Source organism: Uranotaenia lowii, chromosome 2 (genome assembly GCF_029784155.1).
Source record: "Uranotaenia lowii strain MFRU-FL chromosome 2, ASM2978415v1, whole genome shotgun sequence".
In the NCBI taxonomy this organism is placed as follows: Eukaryota; Metazoa; Arthropoda; class Insecta; order Diptera; family Culicidae; genus Uranotaenia; species Uranotaenia lowii.
Window position 1 is genome coordinate 228,584,795 of NC_073692.1, and position 26,176 is coordinate 228,610,970.

Here is a 26,176-nt window from a genome sequence, read left to right on the forward strand (position 1 = left end):
TTTATGATGAGCGATCGCATGAATTGCAAAATATTTATCATTTGCAAATATAAACATTATGGAAAATTTATTTTCAATTGCATCTGTCTAAATATTTTGATTCAGTCGCGTGCCTGTTTTGTTATGTTTTGTCTCCCTTATTGAGACTTTTTTTGTTGATAAATTAATCGATAATCTCGATTCGCCGAAACAAAACCAACGTCCAACACAGTCAAAGATATGTAGCTCCTATTATTCTGCTGAAACAAATTCTGACTGAAGTGTCGCTGCAAAAAGGACACGACTTCTTAATGGCGAGATATTATTTCTATTGTAGAGAAGAATAAACTGAAATGGATAAAAACAGCAGAATAAACTTTGGTGGTCGACGACGACGCTGTTTTTTGTTATTGTGGGGTTGTTTATGTTTCGGTAGCTTATCGATCTTTTTTTCCTTTCAGTATAAATTCAACCAACCTTTCCATGCCTTGCGCTTCCAAAACTGCAGCGAATGAATTAATACTCCAGGAGAACTGATTCTAATTTTTAGAGTTGCTTCAGCAGCAAAACGGTGAGCTTATGTTTACATGGAAAAATAACCGGCGGGTGGGATTTATCGATTAGGACTCATCAATCGTGGCCACCCACAAAATAGAAGAAATTTGAATTTGCTGTATTTTTTATTATATGTCATATGTTCTAGAGCGATTATGTTGGCAAATGTTTTAAGTAGAGATGCACCTTTGAACAGAATTTTGGAAAAAAAATTAAGAGGAAAATGAAAGAAAATAACTTCAAATTTAAAGATTTCAAATTTAAAGTAACCAACGGTTAATCAAATGTTCATTTTAATTTCTTTATACAACCGATTTGGAACATAAATACTACAAATTTTCAAAAGAAATTTGAGTTTTTTATTTGATTTAACGAATAATTATTATAAACTCGGGCAAAATCCGGGAAGTTTTGGATAATATCATCCCGGTCATCCCGGGCAGATTTGACTTATCTCGAATTCTTTTTTTGGATTTATGTGAAAGCCTGTATATATTTTAATAAAATCTGGAATAAACGATAATCAAAATATAAGGCAACAGATAAAGCTATCTACAGTGAAAGATACTCGGACACACTAAAATGTTTTACTGAAACTGTAATTTTTTGAAGATTGTATAGCTTTTTCAACATAAAATTTGGATATCTTCTAAATTATACGAAATTATTTGAAAAATATGACAAGTCTTTGATTGCATAAATTTTAAAAACAAATATTCAGCTTATTCGGCTGAATACTTAGCTCAATTATTCTGAGAGCCAAATGTTCGGTCCAATGGCGGAATTGGGCACCGAATATTGGGCCGACCGAATATTCGGTACATCTCTAGTTCTATGCTATTCAGATTTTTGGGATTACCAAACCACCAAAGACCAAAAAACCTCCATTACCGCCATTCACTGGTAAATGAAATTCAAAAAATTCCATTACCATACAAGGTAAACATTGTTTCCAGCAAAACCATCCTTACTCCCACTCTGCGGTTTATGAGGTTTTGGAATTTACAATGTTGATTTTCAATTCGGCAGAACGGCTGAGGGCAATCGAGGGCTGCACCAAAATTCTCGATAGACAGCTTGGGCTTCGTGGACTGTAAACAAACATTCTCGGAAAAGATTCAGTTTAATTATCACAGTTTGTGTGAAATGGTTTATGTAAACATCCTTTTGGTCATAGATTTTCAATGCTTGCGGTATTTGAGCATGATTAAACAGAATTTGTTTTGTAAGCTTGTCAGTAGCAGTTAATTTGTTGAGCTGTGGGATATTTACTTTGAAGTAAGTAATGGAATACTCTCAAAATGGGAAGCTTTCGGTGGGAAGTTAAAAAAAAATGTGAGTTTAGACAGCTTTATTGTAGAAGTGCCTTCTTAATCCTGGGGCTTAACTAGATTTAGAAAACAAAGTTTATTAAAAAAAATTACAACAAATAAACCTGTCGTGAAACATTCCTTAGTACTAGGTACGAGATTTTTTTTTTCAGAACGTCACGTAAAACCACTACTTTTTTGGATGGTTTATTAAGCATGATTCCATCAAGCTGTTAAAATATTGGAGTGTGGGTGGTCTGTCTAAATTAAGGTTGCCAGAATTTTTTCCACTCCCATCCGGGCCTAGCAATTCCGGGCATTTTTTCAAAAAAACCTGGCAAAATCCGGGCATGGATTTCAATTTTTCAAATCCAAAAACCGGGCAAAAACCGGGCAAAATTTAGGTGTTATTATATATAAAAGCAAAGAAAAAATGCAAAAAAATGAAATTAATATTTTATTGATGTAATTGCACACTTCCAAAAACTGTTTTGGAGCAATTGAATATTTAAAGGTTTATAAAAGTAAATCAGCGAAATAATTTGAAACAACCGTTGAAAATTTCCATACCGTTAATCGATTTTGCTAAAACTTACTCAAAATCTTTGATTTGTTTTGGTTTCTTTGTGAAAATTGTGAAAAAATCCGGGCAATATCCGGACTTTTTCCACGATATCCGGGCAACCGGGACGGGCCGGACTTTCTCGAAATTTTGCATCAAATATCCGGGCAAACCCGGATAAAACCGGGCAATCTGGCAAGCTTAGTCTAAATTGAACCCCCATATAAAAGGGCGAGGAGAGCCGCACAAAAATATTCAGTGACAATGTCCTATCTGCTACTGTTATCTATCGCCCGTCTACCAACCAAGGTATGGTATCAAAGAAACTTTCCTGCTGAAAAAAAATCTTCTGTGCCCCCCGAAAACGTCAGACAGTCACGTCAGATGGGGGAGTGGTAGTTAAACTTTATGGCCGCACATGGATGCCTTCAGTTTTAGCCAGGTTGGACGTGGATCAACAAACGTCGGAAGGTGTAGAAAAATTTTACAAGTTTTCACGACGACGACGTGTGTTCGAGATGGTGAAATTGACGTTAGTTTTGAGCAAATTTGCTCGCTCGGTCGCAAATTGTTTCCTGATGCGGGTTTACGTTTAATTAGTATCAAATTACCACCCTGGCCTGGCATAATCGCTTGCCAGTTAGGATTTGACGACATTATTTTACGGTGTGTGTAACAGGGTTACATTTAGGATCGTTTTGTAAATAAATTCAACTACAAACTGTGATATATTCGTTGATTAAATTAATTATTTATTTATTTTGTTATTTATTTATTGCTGTCGATTATTTATTTATCTAATTATTCGTCCATTTTTCGTTTATTGGATATTTAATTGTTTGTCAAATTACTATTTAGCTATTTAGCTAGAAAAAGTTGTGCATCTAGTCATAAGAATTATTAAAGTAGTATTTATTTTGTTATGAGTTATGTCACTTATAATTATCATAATTATAATTATCTAGCTACTTAGCTAGAGGAAGTTGATTGTTTATTTATTCAATTGTTATTTATTTAGTTATCCGATTTGTTTAGTAAAGTGTGTGTACAACCTATAGAATTATTAATTGTTTAGTACGTTATTATTTAGCCATTATGCTAGAGAAAGTTGTGTTCATTTATGAATCGGATATTAACTTATTTATTTATTATTTATTTAGGAAGTAATGTAGTTATTAATTAAGCGCCATCTAGTGATTTCGCTAGAGAAAGTTGTTCCGTTAATGTACGTTTAGGATTAGATTTCACCCCAATCATATTCTCGATCACGTGGTAGGAAACGATGAGCCATAAAAATTGAAACGCCTGGATGTAGCTCCATGCCAAAACGCACATGTTAAAAGGAAGTGGATTAAACTTACGCTCAGCGGGGATTGTCTCAATGAGAAGTTAAGCGCTTAGCGTCATCTCTCGAGTTGACCCGATTATCTTAGAAAATATGGGTCCAAGGGTGGATCGTCATGAGAAGGGTTGATTTGGTTGTTGTAGGAAGGAAAGAGAGGTCACTTCTTCGGGTTGGTTGAAGATTTATGGAATTGTGTCCAAAGGTTATTGACATCCTTCGGGAATTCTTTGACTCGCCTTTTGAAACCAGAAATAATGCCTTGGGCCCGACCTGAGGATTCCCTTGAATCTACAAGATCACTTCGATCTCATCCCGTGCTAAAAGCAGATAGCGAGGTTGTCTTGTTCCGCGTCTAAGTTGTAAGAGAACCCGTTAAGTGCCGTTTGATTTAAGCGTTAAATGTTATCTTTTCCTTCCCAGAATTATTAGTTATCCTATTAGAAGCTAGTATAAAGTGTGCGGTAAAAAGAATTCGTGTGCGTTTTAACAAAAAAAGCAAAGGTAAAACCTTATACCAAAATGTGTGTTCTGTGTGTTCATTATTATAATTGGTTATAATGTGGCCGTTAAATAGGAATTCTGGACCGTCGCATATCTAGCGATCTATAACCAGCTACCGGATCTCCATCAACCACTCCGGTACTAGCCACGGGAAGGGTCCGACATCCGGCTTACAACGTCGGATGGGTCGTCCGCCGTCACCTTTGACGACCAATCTTCTAATGCTCCAGCCACCAGCAGCTTGTTGAACCGCCATCGTCTTCAGCGAACGCCGATCCCGCCATCAGTCTTCCCGGTGTTGAGTATCCACGTGTTCGATTCAACTCCACCGAAGTCATCATTTCCGGCCCGATACTTCCGGCTTGTTGCTACGACTTACACCCAACATCATTATTTCCGCAACATTGCTAGCAGGCCTACTTTATCGGCCGGAATATAAAAATACCTAGGTACCTATGAGAGAGTAATGATGCGCATCTAAAAATAACTCCATAAAAACTCTACTCATACTACAATCAAAAACCAAAAACACACAGTTTTACCAAGAACCGCCAACGATTGTCGGGTTCTCCGTTTGAAAGCTCGCCAATAAGCTTCAACGAAATGTAACGCCGCACACGATTAGGGAAAGCTAGAGGGAAGGAACGCTATAAAAAGTTATCTATGTAATCCTAGGAGATAAGTTCACGCAATACAATTAAGCATGCTGTATTAAACCACAAATATTTAGTTTATCATTGAAAATGCAATACATGTTCTTTGAAGTTACTCCCAAAATCATGCTTTAAGTATTTTTTCTTGTGCTTTCCCGAACATTGAGCTCTTGGGTTAAACGGTGGTTCACAGGTTCTATCCGATTAGTTTTTAGATTGAGTTTTTTTACTCTGGGTCGGACTGCTCGGGAAATCAGTCCACTCGCTTCTGTTTCGATCACGTGTTGGGGGAGATTTGATTGCGTATTTTTGAGCCAGTGATGAGAAGCACAAGCGAGTGTTTCATTAGGGGATAGAACGCCGTGTCCATTTGTCTTCTTCTGCACCGAAGAGGTGGCTACGGGACTACTTGTTACTTCATCCAGTCAAACTGGGCACTTCGTATCCATTTTTGGATCCTTTTAGAACGACCCGCCCTGAGGTCACGGTTCTCGCCGGGCAATTTAACCTCGACGAGCGGTCCTCGATCAAAGAGGTGGCGCTAAAGCCGCTCGTTCAACGAACACGAACTGACCAACGAGACAATTCCCAGTAGTGTGCCCTGAGCATGCTATATGTGAATGCTAAGAGACGTCTTCCTTATTTATAAAAAAAATCAATAAATATTAATGATGTTACATCATTATTACTTAATTTACTCTATGAATAAGTTGATTTTGTTGATCAATATAAAGGGTCCGGCAATTGAAGCGCTACATTGAAACGAACAGATAAATTGATAAAAAGAAAAACTTTTAAATTCAGATTTACATAAACAACTAGAAACGACAAGCTTAGGAAACAAGCGTTTTGAAGAAAAAAAATTGGTAGATTGGGTACGACGAACAGCCCAAGGTCGGATATAAAACAGACACACAAGATTCCCAGGCATTTAATTTTTTTATCGGTTTAATTCTCCAAATGCCTCCAAAATACCCAGGCAAAGGCATTTGTCAGTAAAAATGCACTAAGCATCTACCAGTATCTGTAAACATGTGTTTGTCACCTCAACCAGAGAAAGTAGTAAGTTGCAACAAACATTTATGTCAAAAAAATAATGAAAACCTATGAACATTTATAGTTTTTAGCAATATTTTGTGATGCCATAAAGGCCAGAAGGCGTAAAAACCCAATTGCAGTATTTTGTAGTATTTTTCGAACCGATTTATTTACATAGTATTCCGTCTCACGACATGTCGCGACATAACTTGACAAACATAATTCCTAAAATTCACTCGGTCCATGGCAACCGTTCTCCAATTTCTCGGGCACCCCACGTTCGCCAGATCACGCTTCACTTGGTCTAACCACCTTGCTCGTGCGCCCGTTGCGTTTTTCGAACCAAATTTTACATATTTTATCGAGCATGTCAGCATGAGCTTGCTATCAACTACCGTCCATCTGGAGGGACCCCTCCTGGTCAATGCAATGGCATAATCAGGGTAGCTAGCGATTTTTCGTTTTGAAATTTGAAAGTTTTTCCCGTTTTTTCCCGATTGAAAATGATGATTTCCCCGGTTTTAACTAAATTGGTTTTTGAATAAAATTCATGGTGAATTTAAAAAAATCAATGTAAAGCTCTAAAAATTCTAACAATTATTACCCAAAATTAGTTAACTGGTATGAAATCATGACAAATCGACGTCTTTTAACACTTCATCTTTTTGCATTAAATTGACAGGTTTTGATAAAATTTTGGAATGAATCCAACGAAATGGGCATCTTTTCAATGTTTTGCTCCACAATTTCAACAATTTTGTTAAACTAAGTCCGGTTATCTTGATCTTGAAATTTTAATTGTTTTGGCGTAGTACAGAGTGGTAGAAAAAATATAAAAAATTTTCCATATATGTATAGAAATATATATAGATATATGTATAGAAAATATATCGAAATATAACATCAAATCAGCTTGTCAAAAGGGTGCTCAATAGGAATAGCGCACGGCACCCTTTCAAATAAACGAATTTCAAATCAAAATCAGCTTGTCAACTTGAATGACAGTTTGTCTTACTTTAGTAAGATTCGTGAAAATATAGAAAATCATGTATAAGACAAGGCTGAACTTTAGTCGTTTAAATGTAAGATTTTATTTTGTTCTCAGGGTCAAGGCCATAGAGAGCTTGTTTTCGGCACAAATTTTACGTGAGGCATAGGTATTTTCCAGCTCAGGAAACTTTGAACAACAGTTTAACGTATGAAAAATGCTAAACAAAAGACTGGCGATGCATTTCTCAGGCCAATTTCAACGAAAAACAAAACATTGTTGATGTTGATGTACGTATATTTCAAAAAACTGCCCGGTTTTCACTTTGTTTTATTCACATCATTTGAAAAAAAAAAAAAAACAAACAATGTCATATCCAATATGTTAAACAAGAATTCAACACTGCAAATGTTTAATTTCAAATCGCTTGTCTTCACTTTTTATTTAATTTTTTTGGATTCTTTTCTAGAATAGCTAAAAAACGGAATGTATTTAAAAATGCGATTATAACTTCGTTTGTTTACAAATGGAAAAAAAGTGTTTATGAGGTAAATCTAAATAAAAACTGTTGGAAACTTCTCTAAAATTTAGAAATTAATTTGAAAATATTTTTGAAATTTCGTGAAAAATTTCCAAACATGACCATTGTCTGAATGATATTAAGTTGTCGAAGACCGTGAACAATAAATAAATAAATAAATAAATTGTTCCGGTGATGTAACCAAATTCCCGTTTTTTCCCGGTGAGGCGATGAAATTCCAAAGTTTTTCCCGGTATTCCTGGTTTTTCCGGTTCGCTAGCAGCCCTGCATAATGATTGCACTTCGCGATTGATTTGAGATAATCAACATTGCTTAATGAACAAAACGAAAGGTTGCTGGGAACAATCAACACAATCTCACTGTGCAATCATGAAAATCTCCTCCTTTGAAAGAATCAATAACGACGCCGGCCAAGTCCGTGAACTTGATCGATAGAGGAAAGGATAGTGCAGCACTTGTGATGATTTGTTTTTCGGAGACCGGCTGTACGCCATCTCTCTACAAATCTCACGCTGATTTATTGGGGGTCAAGGTCTTGTGGCATGGAATGTCACCTTGGAAGCAACATGGCCACTTAAAACTTTTGCTCCTATGCTCCTGAAATTTCTAAGCTTCAATTAAAATTCCTGCTTCTAGCTTTCGAGACTCATTTCAAAAGCCATTTGGTGAATCCGAAAACTAATTTTCAAGTAAAAAATTTCAATGACATAACATTATTCTTTAGTGGCAATTAACTCAGCCTCTATCAGTATATACACTAAGGTTGCTAAATTGCCCGGTTTTATCCGGGTTTGCCAGGATATCTATATATATAAAAAGCAATTTCTGTATGTTTGTTTGTTTGTTTGTTTGTTTGTTTGTTTGTTTGTTTGTTTGTTTGTTTGTTTGTTTGTCCTCTATAGACTCAGCCGTCTTAAGAGCTAGAGAGCTGAAATTTGGCATGGATGCTCATTAGGACCAGGAAAGATGAAAAATGTTTTTAGATTTTCGGATGACCCCTTTTGAAGGGGGTCGTCCATAGAAGACAAATATTGTTTCCGCGATATTGACGTTAATTTTCGTCGGATCGTGTTGAAAATTTGCACATGAGTGTTTTGAAAAACGAGCAATCGATTTCAGGTGTTAAATTTTGTGTAAGGGGTCAGCCAAAGGGGACGTCCATATAAACTGTTCACTGTTTTAGCGATATTGACGTTATTATACATATGATTCAGATTAAAATTGGTACACGATAGTTTTGAGTGGCGTGCAATCGATTTCAGGTTTAAAATTCAGTTTAAGGGGCCGGCAAAAGGGGTCGTCCATATTAAATTTTCAGTAACTTAGTGATATTGACGTTTTTATACATCGTATTGGGATGAAAATTTGCACATAGGAGTTATTAGGGACAAACAATTGATTTCACTAATCCAAATTACAAACAGGGGTCGGCCAAAGGGGTCGTCCATATTAACTTTTCATTGTTGATGCGATATTGTCGTTATTATACATAGGATTCAGATGAAAATTGGTACACGAGAGTTTTGAGAGACGAGCAAATGATTTCAAGTATTAAATTGAGAGTAAGGGGTCGGCAAAGGGGGTCGTCCATATAAGCCTTTCAATATTTTTGCAATATCGTCGTTATTTGACATCGGATTGGGATGAAAATTTGCACACAGTAGTTTTCGGGGACGGGCAATCGATTTCAGATGTCAAATGTTTTGCCAGGGGTCGACGAAAGGGGTTGCCTATATTAATTATTTTTTCACTGTTAACAATATTGACGTTATTATACAATGCATTGCTTTGAAAATTTGCACACGGCAATCAATTTCAAATATCAAAAATTGTATAAGAGGCCATCGAAAGGGGTTTAACTTTGTGGCAATAATTACGTTGTTATGCAACGATCGAATCGAAATTTATACACGGGGTTTTTGGCACGGTAAATTGATTCCTGATTTCAAATTTAGTAGCAGACGACAGAAAAAGTGATGTCCAATATTTTTGCAATTATTACTTAATAATGAATTAGGAAGTGAATCTAGAAAATGCTTGGCAATCGACTTTTATACAAACTGTTCATGACGTTTTCCAAGTTGAATGCGAAACGGAGTTCATATGGGATCAGCTAGTTTAATATAAAATTTTAGTGCAGTCCAGCCCAGCCCGGTTGTCCGAATTCCATTGAAAAAATGCCCGAGTTTTGCCCGGATTTATTCACTTAATTTGCCAAATTGAATCTAAAAAAACAAATTTGGTTGTAATTTTTTTTTAATGTATGCCTCCAAAAAGAATTTTTTTTAGCAATTTTTAAAAAAATAATCATGAAACCTTAAATACGATTTCAAATCTGTCAATAAATTTAAATTAAACAAAAAAATTTTCTTGATTTTTTCGAGTGATTTCCGAGTTTTGACGGATTTGTCCAGCCCGGAGACGTACTGAAAAAAATCTTGCAACCCATAGAGGCGGGACGGAGGACGAGGGATATTTGTCATAGGCTTTCTGTCACCGATAATTCACCAAAAAAAAACGCACAAAACGCGGTTTTGTGACTTATTTTTTCTATGACATTTTTGCTCAAACAATGAATAAAAAAATATTAATTTTGATTACTCTATTACTCTATTAGATTATTCATTTTTAATTTCTTTTACATAAACAGTTTTTCGTGTAATATAGAAATTTTTGGAAATACATCCTAAAATCTTTCAAATGATGCTTAGGATTTGTATACAGGATCCTTTAGTAATACAATAGGAATCTTACTTTCATCGATTGTTGAAATCATAAAATTTGCAACAAAATCTTTTGAACTTTGCTAAAGGTTTGCTGGTGTTCTCCCGCTCCTATCCCGGCTATTTTATTTAAAACTTGGCAAACTCGGGCATTATATTTCAAAAATTTTTACAAACAATCAGGAACTATTCTACGAAAATCAAGAAAAATCATCGGAAAACGTTTATTTTAATTTTTAAGCGTCAACATTTTAAAAATAATGTTGCAATTTCAATTTTTCGATTGATTTTCCAAACAAAGTATGAATGAATCCGGACAAGATGAGCCAAGAATTGAAATCAGTTTCAGAGCCCTAAATCAACCTTAATTATAATTCGGATGTTTTGGGTTTCAATAATATTTTTTTTATTTTCTATTTGGAATTTCTAATCTGACTTGCAAATCTAAATAAAAAGACAAATTTCGCATGATGAATCTTTATCGTTATTTTGAAATTTTGTTGTGTTTGAATTTTTCTTATTCTAATGAAGTTCAGGAATTTGATGTTTGATGTGAAATTCGTTTATTTCTAACTTCGAATCTGAACATAAAACAAAAACTCAGATTGATTTCTAATATGAGGAAGAGAAATCACCGTGAATTTGTTTTATGAAATGAATTTGCGGCTTTATCGGTTAGGATTAAAGAGTTGAAATGAAAGACGGATAGAAGATCTAAGAAAATTCTAAGGTGGTGAAAAAAGCGAAGAGCATTTGAAATAGAAGCTTGACCACATACTAAATTCTTTGTCCCGCACCAATTAACTGTATTGAGTTGGACTGTATCCAGTTGGAACTTGCGCACAAAACGAAAATAAGAAGTTTACCTAGTCATCGATCGAGCGATATCGCACAATAGAAGACTTAACAGATCAACCACATGCTAATTTTTTTGTCCGTTCGACACATGTGCATTAGACTGCCCCAAATTTGTATGGGAAATTTAAAACCTGTGATATGTTATACGCTGCAGGCTAAAATTGATCCTGGACCTAGTACAATATATCATGCCAAATTTGGGCCAGATCGGATCACGGGAAGGGGTCGCTCAACGAGCCTGAAGTTTGTATGGGATTTTGAGACATTTTGTTCGAGAGGAACATGAAAACCCAGTTTTTCGTCAATAACTTTTGTCTCCTTCAACCCATTTCTTTCAAAAACGGGTTTTCTTGAAGCCTAAATTAAGACAAATATTTCATCAGAAGGTTGCATTTCAATTAAAGTTAAAATAAAAAAATTATTGAGCTTCAAAAATTGGCCAACTTTTTTAAGGGTGACATTCATCACTGTTTTAATGAGGCGACTAAATGTCCGACCAGGACACTCAATAAGAAATGCATGCCGTTTCGTCAAATAATGACCGAATTTAACCATTGTGGTTGTGCTCGATTGCAATTTTCAATGTTTTTCTAATATTTGAATTTGGATGATATTCACTTGATAGTTCGGAAAAAAATAAGGGCAGAAAAATTGCATAACCACAGGGGCTTAGGAACATGACTGGACGATTTGTGATGTCAATAGATCAGTTTTTTATCAAAAGCTTTGGTTCCCGCCAGCAGATTTCTTTCAAAAACAATTTTTCTAAAATCTTAATTATGAAAAATATTTCATCCGAAGACTGCATTTCGATGAGAATTAAGATAAAAAAAAGTTATTAGGCTTCAAAAATGGGCTAAACCTTTTACGGTGGTATTCATTACATATTATTACTGCGACCAAAGTTATTGATGAAAAACTGGGTTTTCATGTTTCTTCCAAGCAAAGTGTTTCAAAATCCCATACAAACTTCAGGCTCGTTCAGCGACCCCTTCCCGTGGTCCGATCTGGCCCAAATTTGGCATGATATCTTGTACTAGGACTTGAATCAATTTTAGCCTGCAGCGCATAACATTTCACAGGTTTTGAATTTCCCATACAAATTTGGGGCAGTCTTTTGTGCATATTTCCGCCTTTGGGCGTGATTTATGTTTCATCTTTTCTACCTAACTCAGGATCTTTTTTTTCAAAAAATCTATTCAGAATGGTTGTTACTCTCAGACCCAACCGTCAACATTTTTTTTTAGATCGAAAAACACATGGACCAACGCTTTATGATGCGAATAAAATGATAATTTTTCGAAAAAAGGTACTTTTATATTTTTCTCACGTTTTTATTATATTAGCTGTAGCTTTCTTTTGATAGAGAATGAAGGTGATTCTTTTTGTTGGCATCACAAACCGTCCAGTCATGTTCCTAAGCCCCTGTGGTTATGCAATTTTTTTTAAATTGTCAAGCATTTTTCTGCCCTTATTTCTTTCCGAACTATCAAGTGAACATAATCCAAACTCAAATATTAGAAAAACATTAAAAATTGCAATCGAGCTCCACAACAATGGTTAAAATCGGTCATTATTTGACGAAACGGCATGCATTTCTTATTGAGTGTCCTGGTCGGACATTTAGTCGCCTCATCAAAACAGTAATGAATGTCACCCTTAAAAAAGTTAGCCAATTTTTGAAGCCTAATAACTTTTTTATCTTAACTTTAATTGAAATGCAACCTGCTGATGAAATATTTGTCTTAATTTAGGCTTCAAGAAAACCCGTTTTTGAAAGAAATCGGTCGAAGGAGACAAAAGTTATCGACGAAAAACTGGTTTTTCATGTTCATCTCGAACAAAATGTCTCAAAATCCCATACAAACTTTAGGCTCGTTGAGCGACCCCTTCCCGTGGTCCGATCTGGCCCAAATTTGGCATGAGATCTTGTACTAGGCCTAGGATCAATTTTAGCCTGCAGCGTATAACTTTTTCAAAAGTCGGGTCATTTGGGGCAGTCTAATGTGCATTCACATGGCGGTCGAACCATCCATAATTAACTGTATTGAAAAACGTACTGTTTTCTTAAGGAAAAAGTATCGTAACAACACGGAACAGGTTCTTTTTAGTATTTTTCATGTAAGGAGCTGTCAAAACCATACTTTGGATCTTGAGAGAATACATTTTGTGAAATTTTTCCCGTAAATTTTGTTAAAATTTAACAAAGTGCGGTGACTGACAAAATGATGATTCCCGGCCAACAGCCTCAAGTAACCGTTTACTTTCAGCGATAAAACATCATTTTCTAACATAATCAAACTAAATGCTACTTAAAATTTACACATTTGACACAATAAATGCGTTAAAAACAAAGAAATTGTGCGTGACCGGTCATTAGGAACCAACACTTTTGTTTACATACCAATTTCCGCCCAACACTAAACGCTCCAAAAAACAACAACTATTGAAAAAATCGAAAATTTTCCAAATCTATTTTACGAAAATAAAACTATCGTTTCAAGTCGATTTTAGATCAAATATGTACTTTTTAGGAAACAAAAACTCTTTTTGCATCAGGAGCACATGAATGCTCAGTTCGCTAACAGGCGTCGAATTTAATAATTTGACCGGAAACGAAAAGCCAAATTTTTATTTTCTGGTTAGCGTTAGGTTAAATAAGTTATGTTTTTTCAGTGAAATGGTCGAAAAATGATGCCAACACAGAAAAGAAGTCTTATTTTTGGGGAAAACATCTCTCTTTTTTTCGAAATACACATAAAAGGGTGATTTTGGGCGGTAAATGGTGACTGGGCGGTGAATGGCTACTTGATGGTATTTACTTAAATTAGAAAAATTATCAAATATTTAGAAACCAAAGTAAGAGATTAAGTTTGCGGTTCAAATCAGAATTATTTTCTCCTCGATTAAAATGAATGATTTTAGTTTAAACCTTACAAAAAACCTGGGAGATATGTTTTCAGTTGAATTTTAACTTGAAAATAAAATACAAGTTCTTTGGCCTCATAAAATTACTATTGATAATTTATTTCATGATTATAATCCTGTGAAATAAAAAAAATCCTAGAATTATATTTTAAATTTGTGATTTCTTTTGGTTTGTGTTTCAAATTGACTCTGATTTAATATAATTTTTTTATTTTGAATCCAGAATCAAAATTTTGAAATTGCGAATGCCTGTAATTTGAATCCTTGATGAAATGCTCACATTAATATTTTAATTTTGATTTTAAAACTTAACTTCGAGTTGAATCTGAGTTTTTAATTTTGATTCCGAATCTGAGTACTGCCTTTTAAACATGAGATGAAAATCTAGATAGCGAATTTGATAAAGGTTTTTGGAATTTAAACTCTACACTGTAAATTTTTGCCTCGATTTCCAGCAAAAAAAATTGCTGGAAACGTTCAGCAATCCAAATTTTTGCTGGAAACCAGCAATCGATTTTCGAATTGCTGGATTTTTCAGCATTCGGTTATGTGCTTGTCATTTTTGCTGAAAAATCAGCAATCGGTTTTCAAATTGCTGGAATTTCCAGCAATTGATCTAGTTTGCTGGAAAATCAGCAATTGAGTTGTCAATTTGGAGTTTGTTTTTGTTTCGTACGCTGAAGTAAGGTGAGATTCTATTTTACGAATTTAGGTTAAATTAATATAATTATTTTATTGTCCTCTATATTCTAGCAACCAGGCATCAAGTCAAGGGTAAGTTTTTATTGTACAGGTAGATATTCCATATAAGATACTAATAAAAACTATTTTTACAGGTGACGGATGATCAACACTGCGGCACAAAGAGGCCACCCCAGAGCCGGTTTTAGAAAGTTGTTTTTTTTTTTTAATAAATAAATCCCTTATTGAAAATGGGAGAAAATAATTGTTTTTATTGCTTATTATATGCACAACCAATATTAAACTGTAATTTTGAATTGAAATATAAATTTCATACTAAATACTGCCGGTTGTGTTGAAAGAAATAGCTGGTTTCCAGCAATCTGGATTGCTGATTTTCCAGCAATTTGAATTGCTGGAAACCAGCATTAACGTTTGCTGTTTTTTCCAGCAATTGAAATTGCTGGAAATTTTGCTGGAAAGTCAGCGGGACAAAAACCAGCAAAATTTTGCTGGTTTCCAGCAAAAAAAAATTTGCTGTGTAGACAATAATTCTCACCAATTATGAGCCAAAAAGCGAAATTATGATCAGAATTTTTAAACCAGAAATCTCTCTTTTGAATTCTGATTTTTTGACTATAAATGTGAATTCTTTCTTCAGTTATTTATTCGAAATTGTGAATCTGAATGAAAATTGCGAATGATGAAACTGTTTAAGATTTTTCAATTCAGGATCAACTTTATGCAGCTTTCGGTAGTTTCAATTCTGCACAAGAAATAAAATAAAAATTTCAAATCTCAAAAATGGTTTGTAATAATGGTTTGTAATTCCGAAATAATGAGTTTCGAATATAGAAGTATGAAATCCAAAATCGAGATTCGAATCAGGATTTTGCGCAATGATGATCCAAACTGAAGTTCTGTAACAATAATCCGGATACAAAATCCGAAGTCTCGTCACAGACATTGAGTTTTAATTTAAATTATTTTTCCGCTAGTATCCGGGCCGTGCAAATCCGGGATATTTTTGCCAATATCCGCCAATATAAAATTTTTTAATCAAAAATCAAGAAGAAAAACACTTCACTTTTGCTTATCGAAATACGACAGTCAATTCCAAATCACATATTGAGCTTCCAAAAAACGTTTTGTTAAAATTTACTCAAAAACTTAAGACGCAAAATACGTCATTTTCGTGACTCAATTTAAATTGTGTTTTATTTTGCAAATCAAGTGTAAAAATTCTGAAAATCTGAGTGATTTGGCAAGTTTAGTCTTATCCTATTTGAATAGGATATTCATTATTTCTGAAAAGATATTGTTACTCTTGTATAATTTTAGTCGATCATCAAAATTTTATTGGGAATTCGTAATGTTGAGTACAGAGAAGAACATTTTGCTTTGCATGTTTGGACCCTCATGGGGGGGTTAACGTAAATTGGAGGAGCAATTTTGAAGCATTCTGTATAAATAGACATATGGGACAGCTTTGCGGGTATGTTTCATATGGGACAGACATGACTTGGTATTTTTTTCATATATGTTGAGAACAAAGTTATGAAAGTTTTTAGTCTACATTGAAGAACTAACTGTATTTGAACGATTTTTGTGATAAACTGAAAAATGACGAAAATGCATATGGGACAGTTTTGCGAATATCGGCAGTTTAGGAATGAAAATAATGTGAAAAAAAAGCTGAGTTATTTGATGACAAGAAATTCAAATATCTTCTATTTTGCGCATAATGTCAATTTAAAACTTTTACCCAAGCAAAAATGTTAGCCGAAGACTGCAAGCTATTTTGACTTGCGAAAAAACGCAGTGTGACTGACTCTTCTATCAGCTAAACAAAAATTAGAAATGATGACCAACAATTCAAAAATATGAAAGATAGCGTCAATAATCAATAATGCAAAAAAAAACTCTCGCGTCATCATTGTAAACGGAATTCCCTCCCTAGAGATTCACTTGAAAATGCGTGATAATCGATAAAGCGCTGTGTTGTGTCTCTACTCTTCAATCTGTATCTGTCCTGATTATTTTTTTCTGCATCCGCTCACAAACCACAAGGTATTGGATTGGGATAGAGAGAAGCGCGACACATTTTCATTCCCATTGCAATTGCCCTGTTGAAAGCCTAGCAAGAGAGATATGAAAATCGCATATAAAATTGCAATGCCCTCCTTCCTTTCTTTACCCTCCTGTCTACAAAGAACAGGAGCAATAAAATGCCAACTTTAAATTACTTACCATCGCACTGAGTCACGCCGAACAACGTGCTTCCCCCTAGCAGTGGCAGCATCAACAGAAGAACCCGGAAGGACGCCATCGTCCTCGGGATTCTTTTGGCATGCGACTGTTGGCCCGGCGATGACACTGCCTTTGCTGAGGCTTCGCATACCGACACTCCAGGACGAGGACGGATTGTTCTACCGAGTCTTATTACGTCGTCGCCGCCACGATTGCCGCCGGTTTTCAGAGGAGTTTTACCGGATTCCTCACCGGGGGGTTTGTAGCTGGTCGCCAATGTCGGCGATAAGGACAACGGATGCATCATCATCATCAGCATCATTCGTGCCCAGTCCAAAAGGCTTTCAAATTTTTTTGGTTTTGCTTTTTCAAGCTTCTACCAAGTACCAACGATTACTTTTCCTGATAGTTTCACTAAACGAGAACACTACGTCGTCGTCGTTTAATCAGTTTGTTCATCCCTAATATCGGGGATACGCTAAGACGCAAATACGAAACACCGATAGCACGAAAGCACAATTAGTCACAATACCGTCGTGGGGTTCGGCCAAGAGTCGTTTCCTTGGAGCCGATCCCTTGGACCGCGCGGGGTTTTAGAAAGCAGAAGCACACGCACTCGGAGCTCTACGTCAAATCTATTCAATTTAAATCCGGCCAAATTGAAAGATGAGTGGCTCGTAAGCTCGTCAATAACGACGACAACAGGTCCTTTAATTCTGCTCGCTGATCTCACTGAAGGAAGCTGTCTGCTCGGTCTGGGTTGCCACCTTTCGGCTCGTTGTCTCTCATCGTTGTCATCATCGGCTAGCTACTGGTGGCTCCAGGGCATCTCAAACACGAAAACGGTAGGTATTCTGTGGGATAAGATAAGAATGGAAACAAAAGATGAAAATCTCATTCGAGCGCTCTTTACTTGTGTTACACGAAGCCAAAAGAAGATTAAGCACAAATCAAACTGTGAAGATGAACACGAATAGACAGACTACGGGATATGACTAAGCGGGAAAACAAGGGCGGAAGAGATGATGCGATATGGATTATTTGGACAGTGATTCCCGGTCAGTGACGATAATAATGAACGGCGCTCTTGAGCGACAAAGTCTCTATACATTTAAGACAAACAACCCCCACCATACTGAAACTACCCACCGTCAAGCATTTCCCCCCAGTTCGTGATGTGAGTTGGATGTGATAATCCACTTACTTGTTGAAATTGCTCAGATTTGATGGATTATTTCTCAGTCCAGCTAGTCAGGGTGTTATTAAGTTAAGCCGAGCACCCGAGTACCCCGTTGTAAAATGTGTCAATTGGCGTGGGAGTCTATCGATGAATCGATGAGGAGCACACTCACACGTCACAATTTATATTATGATTGATTACAAGACGTTGAAGATTTTGCAGTAGGTACATAGTTAGGAATCGCATTGAATTTTGAAAAGAAAATCGAAAATGAATTTCAATTAGAAGAGAATGCTAGTCGTAAGGTACACCGGGGTAAGTGGGGACGAGTTTTCGTATAGTTGAACTTAAAAAAATCATTTGAAAATCAAGTATAGATCAGTTTTGATAAAATTACGTTCAATGCACAGTGGTACAGAACATCAATCTAGCTGTACGAAATTAATAGCCCCCAAGGATGAAGAGATAGACATTTGATGTCTTCAGCAACATTGTTTCAGTTTTACATGGAGCATATTCTAGTATAAAAATTTTCGCCGAGGGGTCGATTGATAGCGAGATAAAAATGCTAGCTTTATTGTTTTTCAAATTAGGGCTTTGATGTTTTCTACAAAGTTGTTCTGATCAAAATACATAAGTTTGTTGAAGATGTCACAGTCCTCTCACATCACCCTCAGGAGTTATAGTCAAAGTATAAAAAATCTCTTGAAAAAACAGATTTTTGAACCTGACACGTTGTAGATAGGATAAAATGGTTCGCTGTCTTTGGAACAAAGTTGTAACAAGACACGATCTACAATTTTCTCATACATTATGATGGGTTTAGAAGTTGCTGAAGCCCTAAGCATTTAGTGTATTTTATTGGCAAATTTGGAAGACACGTCCATCGAAACGTGCACTCTTTCGCAACACCCCCTTTTTTGTGATTATTTTGAATGATAAGCGGAACCATTTCCATTTAAAATTAGCGGGGAAATCGGTGGAACTAGTAGAGATTTGAATGATTGAAAATACACTTTTTATTTAAATATTACCTATTTTACTTAGAAAAAACGTTGAGAACATTTAATTTATTAAGTTTTCTTTTATAAATTTTGTTTTATTAAAAGATATTTTAAATTCGAGAGGAAACTTATGACTCAATGAAAAGACAAAAGCGAATTGTTTGGAAGATTGATTATTTGGATTCAGTTACTTGGAACCGGTTGAAGCGGTTATATTATACTGGCAAAACCGGTTCTATTATTCATTTATATGATATCAAATACTAATTTAGTGCTCTACCAAATTTAACAGATTAGTTCCATTAGTTTTTTGGATTTTAAATTTTTTGAAAAATAATTAATTTCGTACGGCTAGATTGATGTTCTACACCACTGTGCAATTTGATGTAGGACAAGTTGTTTACAAATCTAGCGTAACATTTCAAAAGGGTGAAACTGCCAAATGTAAACAAATCGAGTTAACGGCCATTCCGGATGTACGCGGTTGCACTTTACCTAATAAACACGGTTTCATCTTAAAATCACTTAAAACTTTCAAAAATTTGATAAAATTCAATTGGGCGAAACTTCCTGTTGATGCATTTTCGTTGGAACGTGAAGTTACGCCTATTCAAAATGGGGTTAATTTTTCTATTCGTGTAGGGCCAATAGGCGTAACTGAGTTGAGAGTGTGTGACAAAACGGCCTAATTAGTTTTTGCGTGTATGACCAAAGGGCGTAACCTCAAAACCAAAATAAAAACGGCCGATCAATTGGGCGAAACTTGCAGGCGTAACAGGAATCGAAAACATAAAAGGGCGATACTCGAAAATCTCTGAAATTTAGTGAAAAAAGTTAAAGGTCTTGATACTCAACAAACAATAAGTGAATATAATGCACATTTTCCGATTTTGTGAAACAAAAAGTGGTCCATTTTTTAATAGGATTTGATCAGATGTTCCGAAATTTTAAACGCGTTTTTCTCGTTTCGAGCTAAATGCTAGTTTCGCCCTTATCAAATGTTACGCTAGAAATGCCGAAAAGATTAGCTTAATAAAAACAAAGCGTAAAAAGTTTATCACTTTATCACGTAAATTGTAGTGGATTACAGGTGTCTTCACTTACCCCGCTTTATGGGGTAAGTGGGTACGACAGTGATGTCAACCTTACAGATTTTCTCTGGATCTTCCAGACTTTTGGGACTTTTGCCAGACATTTTTTTTAGGTTTCCAGACTCCCAGACTTTTGTCATTTCTTCTAGACATTTCCAGACTTATGAGTTTCGACATGAATCACAACAATCTAAAAATCAAAATTTTCGATGCAAAATGGTAAGAAATGATTCGAATTAGTAATTGAAGAGTGACGAATGCCACGAGGATGGTAGTAAAACAGGAAGTATAGCATAAAACTGCCGACATCGCCACAAAAGTCTCAGGCATTATTAGTGTATAGAAAGTATGATTATTAAGAAGTAATGAGTGTTATTCCCTAGACTAAAGTATTGCGATCTAGCGACCAAAAAAAAAAGGTCATCACCTATAAAGAGCCATCCAGACTTTTCCAGACATTTTTTTTCAAAATCTTCAGACATTTCTGAAAAACAATTTACATCACTGGGTACGATAGTTTTTTCCCTGATTTTTCAGGAAATTTCCAATTAAGTTGTGATTTCTTGGTAGAATACGTTACTCTATTGCTCTAACAGCCCAAATATTGAAAAAAGTGCATGGTATTATTAAAGAGGCATAGTTTGATAATTATTATGGGTAACGTATGTTGCAAAATACTCGAACCTATTCAAATGTAAATATATATTTACCTACTTATTCCATGTAAAATAAGTACTTTTCCCAACTTTTTCATCATTCGAGTGCTAAATACGACCAAATTGCACTGAAAGATGAAAAGATGGTCCAAACTGAAAATCAAGAACAATAAACTGGATACTTACTAGATATTTTTCCAGGCTGAATCCAGGCTGGGCAAATCCAGGCAATTTTATCCTAAAACCTTGCAAAATTAGAGCATATTTTTGAAATTTTTTCAAAAATCCGGACAATATGCAGGCAAATTTGGGAATTATTCCATTCAAATCAAGAAGAAAAACAAGTGGAAAACTGTTTTTATTTTATCGAAACACACCAGCTGTTTCAGAATCATATTTAGGGCTTCCAAAAAATCGTTTATGTTCACAAATTTCTTTGAAAAGAAAATTACTATCAACAAGGGAGGAGTTTTTTTAAAAGCTGTTGTAGAATTGTGGTCCTGGAATGAGATTTCCAGATTGTGGAGCCAAGATTGTTACACTATTGTTACTCTTGAATAATTTTAATTGTTCATGAAAATTTGATTAGAAATTCCAAATTTTACATTTAGTAAAAAAAATCACTTTGCATTTTTTAACCTTCATGGGGGGACCACCAACACCTCCCCCCCTCTCCCGTTCCTACGACCATGTTCCGACAGCCCTGGGTTAGCCTTGATCGTTCTCGACACCTTCAAATGCAGTTTCCGATCCTTAGTTCCACTATGACCGGCTGCCGATCGCATACATCTCACGGAAAAGTTAAAGAACACTTTTTTTTAACTATATCGGGTTTTTGACGTGGGTGTCCAGAATTTATTTTCGTCTCGCGGCTTCTATCACGTTTAACTTTTTTGAAACAAAACGAATCGTAATGAAATTTTCAGTAAAAAATCGTGCATACAAAATCATGTTAATTCCAGAAAACCGTGAAAGACAGTGTAGGATAGATATGAGATAATGGAAAATATAAAATCAAATAATTTATGTTAGAAGAAAAGAACGTAATTTAATCACTTAGAGCAGCGGTCGGGGAACCTAGGTAAATTACCCCAAATGGGGTAAAAGTGAAATTCTTGGGGTTAACAGTGAATATTTTGTGAATTAAAAGTGTATATTTTCATTTTGCAATTTTATGAATTTGTAGATTTTATTTCGCAAGTAAAGAATTTAGGGGGGGACTCGCAGCAAGCCGTGCTCGAGAACGGTCGCGTTTTCTGTCGGTCTCGTTTTTGGTCCTGTCGTGATGTGTTTTCTAGAAAAATTATAATTTAGTTTGGCTGATCGGGGATGTTTCATGTTTTGTTGAAGTGATGTATGTGACTGTGGCAGAAGTATACCTCGCGCCTAAATCAGGAGTAACTTTTTGCATGCGCCGCTGGGTGGAGAAAAGGCAACATCTCTGACGAATACGGAAAACCCCGGTGAGGATATTCCATGATGGCATTTTTTTTTCTTTTTTCCCAGGGATTTTAAACCAATGATGGTATTTTTCACTCTCTCTTTTCATTAACTTTAACTGTACAATTTGTGTGCAGGGAAAATGAAACAAACACCTGAATATAGTATGTTTCATTAGAGTTTTTGTTGAAAGACGGCGAACCAGCTCGATGTGTGTTTGCGGCATTTCATTTACGCATCTGGAAACATACTTTGTAAACAATCTTTATGTTCTCTATTTTATTTCAATATTTGGAGTTTTATTTTTATAATTGCAGTTATTTAAAAAATTAAGGAGTTCGGGTTCGCCCGGCACTTGTCGAGCAAAGACGTGTTTGAGTGTCCGACTCCCACGCGACTCATTTGTTTAGGATGTTTTTTTACCTGTTTTAATCCGTTCAGTGGGTTATGTTTAATTTGCGTAACCTGCTTTATGTGCGAAAATTTATTTAAAAGTTTTGATTATTTAAAACATTGATTTGTACTCTTAGAGCATCAAAGGTCTTAAAACTTCTAAAATGTGAGGCAAAGGAGAGCAAAGAATCAAAGAGTTTTCAAAAACAATTTACGAAAATTTGTGTCTAAATATTAAAATATAATTCATTTTCATTTAAAGTTGCTTTCCGTCTTTGAACAGTAAAGCCTTTTTGAAAACTCTTCGTGTTGCTACGGCCCTGAGAGGGTGAAATAAGGGGGAAGATTGAACCCATTTATGACAGAATACAGATTGAAAGATTTTTGATAGGTGGACGGTTGAAGAAGAAAGAAAAGAAGTAAAATGAAAGAAGGAAGAAAAAGGAGGGATTTAGGAAAAACGTGCTGAAGCTTGTTAGATCGCAGGAGTGAAAATTGATTTGCGCCGTTTTAAATTAAAGTTTTTCGTGTCGAGTTCGCTTTAGTTTGCTTCGAACAGATTGCTCGTTTACGCAACCATCGATCACCTTTATTGGATAATCGTAAGTTGCTATTAGAACAGGGAAATCATTAAATGAAAAATCACTAATTTACGCGTGTTCTATCTAGGTGCAATCTAATTCTGTAAGGCCTCTCACCCGTCTGGCGGGACATAGTTGCATTATATTCAATCAAGCACAGGTTCCTCAACCGTAAGTAACCAGATTAGATCTGAAAACAACAAGATATAGAATTTGTTAACTCAACAGGAAACTGGGGCCGATAGCGGGAGGGATCCCAGGCAGGCTCATTCAATCAAAGAGTCAAAGACTTATTTGTAAGTTGCTAAATTTATATTTTCTCTTAACTTGATAAAAATAACACTATGAATAAATTTCCAGTTGAGTCTCGTTGGAATAACGGACTACAAAAACCTACACTTCACTTCAACAGGGATAACGTTTAGGGATAAGAGCTAGTTTATCAAAGAAGAAATTTGGATGGTATTGATTTGCCTTCAATATTTCATTCGATACATTTTATTGGACGTTTATCAAATGCCTCATAGAAATAGGAGTTTCCTTAGGAAATGTCTAGGAGCATAGGAGGTATAGGAAAATCATGATCGCACCATTTACCAAAATGGATCCTGATCTCTACCTTTCACCAACTAACACAACTCCTTCCTTGAATACTTGAATATGGATTCGCAGACGTATAGACGGTTTCCATAGTTGATGATATTAGCTTATCTCTGGTTCTGACTATTTCAAAAAATGTTTTTGGAGTATGCAGGAGTGAGAGGTTGCTAGTTGAACTTAAAGAGTATCTAACTAACAATCCTTCCCTTTTCCCCATTGACTACTAGGACGTGGCCGGCGCCGTTATTAATCAGATAAATCATATAAAAAAGGGAGAGCATCAGTTTTGTACAATGAGAATGGCTGCTAATCCCAAGCACCATTCTTTTGGACTTTGTGCAAAATTGATGGCCTCGATTAATCACGGAGTAGCAACCATTGGCGACGTGGAACTTGTTCTGCTTAGCCACGCCAGCGATCATGGAATTCGAAATGTATAGTTTGAAATCAAATGTAAAAAATACTTCATTCCTCTAAAACGATTTAAAAACAAAAACCTGTAAATTGAGCATTTTGAGTTCAATGATTAAAGGTGGATGAGTAGTCAAACAAGCTAAGCTAAGCTAAGCTTTATTTCGAAAGTAAAGAATTTAGCGGCATATGCAGAAGTGAATATTTCCCCCTGAGGCATTCAAATAATACGCTTTGAGAGCTCGCTCAGTGTTTACGGATACGTTTTTTTGCTCTTCGGCATGGGGTAATATCAACTTAAATAAAAATGTTTTGGGGTAATGATTCAAGATGTTCCCCGACCCCTGACTTAGAGTTTCTCAACACGCACTAATAATTGACGGACAAGTGAACAACATGCAGAATCTGAGAAAATCTGGCTACTTTGATTGGAAAAAATGTTCATTGCGTTCATTGTTGCGCGGTAACTTTTACCTATAAATAGACAGCACTTGTGCTAATCGGGCCTAGAGGCGAATCTACCAAGCAAGCCTCTCTAATAAAATAAATTAAATTAAAACTAATCGGCTCATTCTTAAATCGAATGTTGTGAAGTAAACATCAAGCGATCCCGGAGGCTGTACACGACGATTCTGACGAAGTTTGACTGCGTGGTAATGGACGACGAAACCTACGTAAAAGCCGACTACGAGCAGCTTCCGGGACAGGAGTTTTATACGGCAAAAGGAAGGGGAAAGGTAGCAGATATTTTCAAGCACATGAAACTGTCAAAGTTCGCGAAGAAATATCTGGTGTGGCAAGCCATCTGTACCTGTGGCTTGAAAAGCAGCATTTTCATAGCTTCCGGGACTGTCAACTAAGAAATTTACGTGAAAGAGTGTTTGAATAAACGTCTGCTGCCTTTCCTGCAGAAACACGGTTGTTCCGTACTGTTTTGGCCGGATTTGGTATCTTGCCATTACGGTAAAAAGGCCATGGAGTGGTACGCCGCCAACAACGTGCAGGTGGTTCCCAAGGACAAGAACCCTCCCAACACGCCAGTGCTCCCCCCAATTGAGAAATACTGGGCAATTGTCAAGCGGAACCTAAAGAAGACCAAAAAAAACTGCTAAGAACGAGCAGCAGTTCAAGGCAAGCGTAAGGCCCGGCAATTCGGATTTGGAAAAGCGGAAGCCTAACTGAATATTTTTCCTGAATTTTATACTAATTAAACTTGAAAAAGAAATTTAATTTGATTTTTTAAATAAACGATTTTACCGATTTACACGCGTTTTCCCTTGACCAAATTTTGACCGTATCCACCCTTTAAGACCTCAGGGTTAGAGAAATTTCAAAATGAGACATGGAACCTGCGGCATAGGACTGGAGACATGAGAATTGAGTCCTGAGAGACATCTGAGAGCTGAGCGAAGTGAGAAATGAGACGTAAGAAGTGTAACATGAGACGTGTGGCACAAAAAGTAAGTAGTTAGAATTATTAGCAGTAGAAGTTAGACGTGAAGAGTGAAATGTGAAAAATGAGACGATATACGTGAGAATGAGACGTGAAAAGAGAGAAATAAGACGTGGGGTGTAAGAAGCGAAGCGTCTGATGTGAGCAGTAAGACGAGATACGTGAGAAGTGAGACGATATACGATATACGTGAGAATGAGACGTGAAAAGAGAGAAATAAGACGTGGGGTGTAAGAAGCGAAGCGTCTGATGTGAGCAGTAAGACGAGATACGTGAGAAGTGACACGTGAGGCGTGAGACATGAGAGACAATAGAGAAGTGGAACTTTGTTTTTCGGCTGGTAAAATAAAAAAACAACTCGCTCCAAACAACATGTTACCCATTTGAATATTTATAAGGCATCTTAAACCTTATTATTCACTATGATATAAACGAATAAAAAACAATGAAAACGC

General features: G+C 35.9%; 1 protein-coding gene across 4 annotated transcripts in view; it reads right to left on the reverse strand.

Moving 5' to 3' along the window:
* Nucleotides 1–26,176, reverse strand: part of LOC129747397 (uncharacterized) — a 106,467-nt gene that overhangs the window by 67,894 nt on the left and 12,397 nt on the right. For all 4 annotated transcript variants that reach the window (XM_055741599.1, XM_055741601.1, XM_055741600.1 and 1 more), the window contains exon 3: nucleotides 16,913–17,766. In XM_055741599.1, coding sequence (XP_055597574.1) covers nucleotides 16,913–17,234 — 322 coding nt within the window. In that variant the 5' untranslated portion in view covers nucleotides 17,235–17,766. The remainder of the gene's footprint in view (nucleotides 1–16,912; nucleotides 17,767–26,176) is intronic.